Genomic DNA, 8,059 nt, shown 5'->3' with positions numbered 1-8,059 from the left:
TAAGCCTCCTTTTATATTTCAGTAACAAACCTATGTGTTGATAAGCCTCTTTTTATATTTCAGGTAACAAACCTATATTTCACGGTGTAAGATCTGGACCGTCAATTATTAAAACTCAATATATATGCAGTAATATAATATCTTACTCTAAAACCCTGTTAACTGATTTAAGTAAAATTATGTTAATATCTGCCATGCATGTATACCTAAACAAAAACTTTAAAGAATTAAGGTGGGAAGACTATCAATTCAATAATGCATGTGTGTGCTTAACTTTGTAATATTTATCATTTTTCTTTGAAACAAATAACATACCCCTATTTCATTTTTGTAGGTGGTAGAGTTGACCATGATTTAGCACAATTAAATTATGTTAGGAACCAGCCATCTAAAATTTTAAGGGTGTTCATATCATATTGTGAAAATATTAGAGTGGCGGGGAATCGAACTTGAGACCTCCGTCAAACCTGAGCTCTAGTACTGTATTGAGAACTATTCTTTTTAAAATCTTAAGGTGTTGGAGGAAACTACCAAATGAACCTTATGCTATATTTCGACAAATTATTTCAGGAGTCATGTATCTGGAATTGATAGCTCATTTCATAATGCCTTTTATGTCACCTAATATACATACTTCTCGACCTACATGCTTTACCTTCCCAACCTGTAGTACAAATTTCTCTTGTAAATCCGTTTTAAATAATTCACTTCGATACCGAGTTATTGAAGTATAAGCCTTCTCATATGAATCATCTAAAAAGGATTTACAAAGGAAATGTGTGCTACGGGTTGAGAAGGTAAAGCATGTAGGTCGAGAAGTAAATATACTGGGTGACACAAAAGGCATTCTGAAATGAGCTACCAATTCCAGATACATGACACTTGAAATAATTTGTTAAAATATAACATAAGATTCATTTAGTACCTTCCTCCAATATCTTAAGATTTTAAAAAGACTAGTTCTCAGTACAGTATCAAAGCCCAGGTTTGGCGGCGGAGATCTCAAGTTCGACTCTTCGTCACCGTAATATTCTCACAATATAATATGAAGACCCTTAAAATTTTAGATGGATCAGTTCTCAACATGATTTAATTATACTCAATCATAATCAACTCTACCACCTACAAAAATAAAATAGAGGTTTGTTATTTGTTCCAAAGAAAAATGATAAATACATTACAAAGTTAAGCACACACCTGCATTCTTGAATCGATAGTCTTCCCACCTCAATTCTTCAAAGTTTTTGTATAGGTATACATGCATGACGGATATTGAAATAATTTTACTTAAATCAGTTACCAGGATTTTAGAGTAAGGCATTACATTGCTGCATATATATATTGGATTTTAATAATTGACGGTCCAGATCTAATTTTGTGAAATAGGGGTTTGTTACCTAAAATGTTTACAGGTTTTTTTTATTAACATTTCTCGTCAATAAAAAAACTGAACTTGACTTGTAAAACGCAAGCATATCATTATCTCCTAACTGTTTGTCATCCTATTTTAGCCCTTCATGACATTTATCTGCAAAAATAAGCATGACAGATATGAAAATAATTTTTATATAATGTTGTGAATCAGACTCCAGCTCAACAGTTTTAGTGTAAGGTGCCACTATACTCCCTCGAACACTGAAAATTATAATACATTATAATATTGGGAAACTATTAATGATGTTATAATTTAGTCTCTGACTTCTAAAACATTACACAACCATTCAACGTATCCCCATGAAAGTTCATCACAAGATTGTTTAATCATATCATCAAACATAAATAGCGTTGGATTGCAAATAACATACGATCTACAAAAAATGTTAAATAACCAAATACATATATATATATATATATATATATATATATATATATATATATATATATATATATATATATACACAATTAATCACACACCTGGAAATCTACAAGCAATCTCTTTGACGCTAAAAATAAATTCCTTGCCTCTTTCTTCTTCTGAATCCAAATTGCAGCATGGAAGCTACAAATTCTGATGTTCTAGCTTGCCATTTCTCTTATGAATCAATTGGCCTTCGCGTATGTCTGTGTCCATCTTTCACACGACGATTTTATATTAAAGGGGGTGTATTCGATTGAGATTTTAATAGATTTTTTAATTCATGAAATCTGAGGGTATTCATTTGGGATTGTTTAAAATCTATTAAAATCTTGGGGTATTCAATTGGAATATTAAATTATGCTACAAAATCCGGTTGTATTCAATCAGGATTTTAAATTATCCCTTAAAATCCGATGTCATTAAATTGGGATTGTTTAAATCCATTAAAAACTGATGTTATTCAAATGCTGATGGATTTTTTTGGAATTCATAAAATACTGGATTTTGGCGGAATTCTCAGTGTATTTTAAAGTTTTTCGAAACCCCGCCAAATTCATGAGATTTTGAAACATTGTGCTTAAATCCAAAAGAATCCATCAACTATGTGACATTTTATCAAGAATCCGTACAAAATCAAAATCACACCATCCATTAATAACCATAGATTAAAAACAATCCATTAAAATCTGAATCGAATACACCCCTTAATGCCATTTTTGTTATTTCAACAAATATAGGAACATTCTTGTATTTTACGGACATTTTTTTATATCATATTTTACTCCTAATTGGGCTTTCATATAATAGAAGCAGAAAACCAAACCAAACCAAACCAAACATACTCAGTACATCCCGCTTAGAGCAGGGTCTGAGGAGGGTAAGATGTACGCAGCCTTGCCCCTACCCTTAAAGTAGAGAGGCTGTTTCCGTGAAGACCCCCGGCTTAGTGCACAACAAATAAAATAGTGTGTGCTATAATAAGAATATAATACCTTAGCCCATGGCCTTCTTCACATGGGACTTACCCAAACATTTTTGATTGGCGCTAATGCATCTGGTAATGACTGAGCTGAACCCTCCCTTAAAACATACACCATAACCTTCATAATCTCTGTAAGCCACGAGACCTAGTCTCAACTACTCTAATACGCCGTCTCCAATCATTCTTATCTACTGTCATATCACCTGTGAGATTTAAGGCTCCCATGTCCAAACTTAATTGATCAGCCCATGTCCGCCGAGGCCGACCCCTCTTTCTCTTACCCCGAACTGATATGTGTTCTACTCTCCTAACCGGTGCTGAGTTACATTTACGCCGAACATGTCCATACCAACGTAAACGTCCCTCCCTTATCTTCTTAGAGATAGACTCAACACCTAAAAGACGTCGAAAAGTATCATTCGGTATATGATCTGTCATGGTGTTACCACAGGTCCAACGCAACATACGCATTTCCGCTGTCTCTAGCCTACGTTCCTGAGCCTTTCTCAATGGCTAGCACTCGGAACCATATAATAATGATGGTCTGATTGCTACACGATAGAATTTACCCTTCAACTTCAAAGGTACATTCTTATCACACAACACCCCTGTAGCAGCCCGCCAACGAAGCCATCCTGTAGAAATACGATGTGTAATATCACCATTACTCTGAATAATAGAACCCAAGTATTTAAAGGTATTAGTTTGTGGTACACGAGCCTCCGCAATACATACAGCAACATCCGCCTCATGAATCTCCTCACTGAAATTGGCCCAGAGATACTCGATTTTAGAACGGCTCAGACGCAATCCATAACCCTCCAACGATATACGCCACTGTTCCAATTTCACATTAACCTCACTTCGAGACTCGGCGATTAACACAATATCATCAGCAAAAAGCATACACCAAGGCACCGGAGCTTGAATGTCACGGGTAATCACATCCAAAACAATTATAAAAAGCAAAGGGCTTAATACCGAACCTTGATGAAGACCCACCACAACTGGAAAATAATAGAAGCAGAGGATAAGGTAAATAACGTAATCAAGGCCAGCCCGCTTGAATCTTAGTTCTGGAAAAAGCCCATATCCAATAACCCATTACCCATCGCACGAAAACCAAGTCCAACACAGATTCACATATCTAATGCACAGTCGACCGTTGGAGAAGTAGAAGTCCTAGGACCCCAAAAACTCTGCAAGATAAACACCAGTAGGGCATCGCATCTCACCATCTGTATCTTCTTGAACCAAGTAGAAACAAACAATGGTGACAATAAACAATGCGAGCACAGAATCCCCAGCAGCAGCACCTGAACAGAACGTTCTTCAGCAGAGCAATGAGAGGAAGATGAGTGAGTATGAAAGATGCAGAGAAGAGAGAATCAAAGAGAACTTGGAGAGGATGAAAAAGCTGGGAATTCTCGATCTCTCTCTCAAACTCAAAGCTTCTGCCAAGCCCAAGAGGAGATGCAACAATGGGTCGGGTCAGAAGACCCCTCAGCGTGAGTCTCCTGTCAGCCGCCATGTGGGTCCTGTTCGGCGCTCTTCAAGGTACGATTTTGAGTTTGACCCATTTTGATTTAAGTGATTTCTTTCATTGTTGCATGCGTTGACCGGGTTTTTGTCTTCTTTTTGTTGGGGGGTTTTGAGGTAAATTAGGGTTTTAGGTTTTTTTTTTTAATATATGAGTAGTTGATTGATGCTAAATGTGGATTCTTTTATATGGTAGATTTGGGTTTGGTATGGCTACTGTGTGTTTTGTGGAATCCTTTCTAATCTCTTTTAGTGTGTGTGTGTGTGTGTGTGTGTGTGTGTGTTCATACAAGCCAATTGAGCCTACCAAAGTACAATCCGCTGATTTTTATTACTGAGATGGCCAGATGGATGATTTTGATATGCAGTGTACCGGTGTGAGTTTGTGACTGATGATCTGTAGCAGCTTTGTAGAGTTTGTAGACTAAAATGCTTTGTATTCGAACATGACCCTTTGTGTGTCTGTGTGTGCCCAACAGTAATATATATTTTTTCTTCTTTCTATAGCTGTGTTTTTTGTTTAGTAAACAAATGGGTGGTTTTGGATTGTTTTATGATCAGTTGGTAGTGGTTTACCCAAAATGTTTTTTTCAGTTTGATGTGTTGGAAGATGCTTTAGACCCTTGAATCTTCCGTTTTTCATTTCTGTTGGGATTTCAGGTTGGGTAGTGTGACGCCAATTAGCTACTCAGAACTTCCACTGTCGAAGAAAGACTCATTTGAAACTGACGAGGGGCTACTAAGAAAGGGCCCTAGACCAGAGATTTACACAGAAGATCAGCTGAAGCTGTTAGGTTGCTCAAACACTAGTTGGACTCTCTTTGTGGATGGCTATGGCAAGGATGGAAAGCGGATTTATGATCAGATTCATGGAAAGACTTGTCATCAATGCAGGTTAGTTAGGGGTACTGTTATGCGTGGAACTGCTTTAAGTCTCACTTTGCTTTTATAATTCTAGAATTTGTGATGCCTGAGAAGTCGAATGCATAACTTTAAACCCTCTTTCTTTAAGTTAAATGTTATCTGTCAAGCATACCCACCTAATTTACTGGCAATTTGTCCGAGGGTTTTTAATTTAGTAGTTGGTATACAGCGGGTTGTCTTTTATTTGACCTCTATATAAGTATTTTCCTTATCATCATCTTTATCGGTACCTACTGATATGTTAATGTCCTCTTTGTTCTACAGGCAGAAAACACTTGGTTACCGCACACGATGTAGCCAATGTTGCAAGGTTCAAGGCCAATTTTGTGGAGATTGTTTATATATGAGGTATGTAACTGCTCGCTGACAAAATTAACATCCCTGCCACAAATTTTACAGTTTTTTTAAGTTGCTACGCAGACATATTTGTTTTCTTGTGCTATATAGTTATCAGGGTTCTCATACAATTTTTGGGGTTCTCATATACATGTTTATAATGTATTAATACATGTTTTGCACAAATCTTTTAATGGATACTCATATTCTCCCGTTAAGCTTCTGGATTCCCATCTAGTCCTTGTCAATACTCTTGAAAACCTAAAATCATTTTCAGAATATTGCCTGAAGTAGTATTCTGGTAGTTGCTACTTCTTGATTCTCTAAAACTAAAATGAATATAACCTGAGTTGAAGAAGAGCTTACATCAGTACTGTATTTGTGATTGACTTGGCATATTTGATAAACTATGCTTTTATTGTTACTGTCATGTCGTATAGACTTTATATATGATCAGACTTGGGAAAAATATAAACTTGTATACTTGCTTTAATTAGTTAACTAATTAAGATAATGATCTTATTAGAGGACCAATTAGTTTGAATTAAAAGCTGTCATGCATCTTGTGGAGTTACCTGTTTTCTTTTTCTGAATATTATAAACAATCATCACAATGAATAATAATGTCTTTAGCAGTATATTTCCTGCCAAAATTTAATATTATATATATATATATATATATATATATATATATCTTTGCGTATTAGGTACTTTATATATGAATGTATATATTTAATTAATATTGGGGACTTCTATTGTGTAAACGCTGTGTGTAAACGTCTCCTGGCTCATTTGTAGATTTTATTAGAAATTAGCAATTAATTGTTACATATTTGAAAAGTTTGTTTTAATTGATAAGTTCATAAGGTGAATTGTTGACGCCAATACTACCAGTGTCTTCTGTCTTTAATGTAATGTAACCCATTTCTAGATACGGAGAGAACGTATTTGAAGCATTGCAGAACCCAGACTGGATTTGCCCCGTTTGTCGTGGAATTTGCAACTGCAGTTTATGTAGAAACGCAAAGGGGTGGGCTCCCACTGGTATGATGTACAAGAAGGTAACTTATACTAATAATTTATGTGCTCACATTTTATTTTATTTCGAAACTCTAAACTCAGTTTCTCTATATTAGGTCACAAGACTGGGCTTCAAATCAGTTGCACATTATCTTCTTCACACGGCAACCGATTCAGAAAAGGAGGGTACTAAAGTTCCAGGTTCTGCAAAGAGATCACTGGCCTTTTCAAGTACAGAAGCAACTTCCATTAACATGGAATCAGTTGTTTCTAAGGATAACCTCAAAGAATCAGCGGAAAAGGAGTTTGAAAAGGATATGATTAATGAGAATCACAAAGGTGATACTAACGATCAAGGATCATTAATGCCTAAACCTAAAGACAATTGCCAACATGATGAAACCAATATGGATGGACATGTTGACACTGAAACTAGAGAAGGCACTGTGAAAATGAGTGCTAATGTAGAAAAAAACAAGGAAGACGGTGCTGATAAGATGAATGAGAATCACAAGGGTGATGCTATTGATCAAGGATCATCAACGCCTAAGCCTAAAGACAATTGCCAGCATGATGAAACCAATATGGATGGACATGTCGACACTGAAACTAGAGAAGGCACTGTGGAAATGAGTGCTGATGTAGAAAAAAACAAGGAAGACGGTGCTGATAAGATGAATGAGAATCACAAGGGTGATACTATTGATCAAGGATCATCAACGCCTAGGCCTAAAGACAATTGCCAGCATGATGAAACCAATATTGATGGACATGTTGACACTGAAACTAGAGAAGACTCTGTGAAAATGAGTGCTGACATAGAAAAAAACAAGGAGATCGAACATTGCCATAGCATCATTGCCAAGAAGAATGTTACTGCGTCTAAGAGAAAAACGCCAGTACGCTCTGAACCAATGCCTGACAGTATTGGTGCAAGATTAAGAGCTGCCAAAATAAGTGCTAATGCGGCTACAAACAAGGAAGAAAGTGTTCAGAACTTGGAGAACAAACACTGTGAGAGCAGTGTTGCCAAGAACACCACAGCTTCTAAGAGAAAGACGGCAAATAGCTCTGAACCGATGCCTGACAGTATCGGTGCAAGGTTAAGGGCAAGACGTCGACTCTGTTCGCCATAGTGGGAGGACTATTCACCTTTAGATGAAACATTTCTGGTATAACTTTCAAGGATTTTAAGCTTTTCTTGTTTGCTTTGTCCTACGGGGGCCGGGGCTGTAGTGAAGGCCAGTAGTAGCATGACTGATGTTAAAACATGATATTTTTTGGTACAAGGACGTGATTTGTCCATGCTATTTATATTCGGACTTAAATCTATCTGCAATTTTTTGTGTTGGTTTGGTTGGGGTGAATGGATGGAATCGACTGAAATGAGTGAAAATCAA

General features: G+C 36.4%; 1 protein-coding gene across 2 annotated transcripts; it reads left to right on the top strand.

Moving 5' to 3' along the window:
* Window positions 1-3,980: 3,980 nt before the first annotated feature.
* Window positions 3,981-7,973, top strand: LOC108193665 (uncharacterized). 2 transcript variants are annotated; one of them, XM_017360419.2, is made up of 5 exons: window positions 3,981-4,397; window positions 5,040-5,273; window positions 5,568-5,651; window positions 6,571-6,700; window positions 6,776-7,973. In XM_017360419.2, the coding sequence occupies exons 1-5, from the start codon at window positions 4,111-4,113 to the stop codon at window positions 7,793-7,795; spliced, it is 1,755 nt and encodes a 584-aa protein (XP_017215908.1). In that variant the 5' UTR covers window positions 3,981-4,110; the 3' UTR covers window positions 7,796-7,973. The 2 variants fall into 2 exon arrangements, with proteins under 2 accessions (XP_017215908.1, XP_063937572.1); XM_064081502.1 differs by lacking the exon at window positions 3,981-4,397 and adding an exon at window positions 4,621-4,756.
* The last annotated feature ends 86 nt before the right edge of the window (window positions 7,974-8,059 follow it).

Source organism: Daucus carota, chromosome 7 (assembly GCF_001625215.2).
Source record: "Daucus carota subsp. sativus chromosome 7, DH1 v3.0, whole genome shotgun sequence".
Classification (NCBI taxonomy): domain Eukaryota; kingdom Viridiplantae; phylum Streptophyta; class Magnoliopsida; order Apiales; family Apiaceae; genus Daucus; species Daucus carota.
Note: the sequence above shows the minus strand (reverse complement) of the source record. Positions and strands in the feature narration are given on the sequence as shown.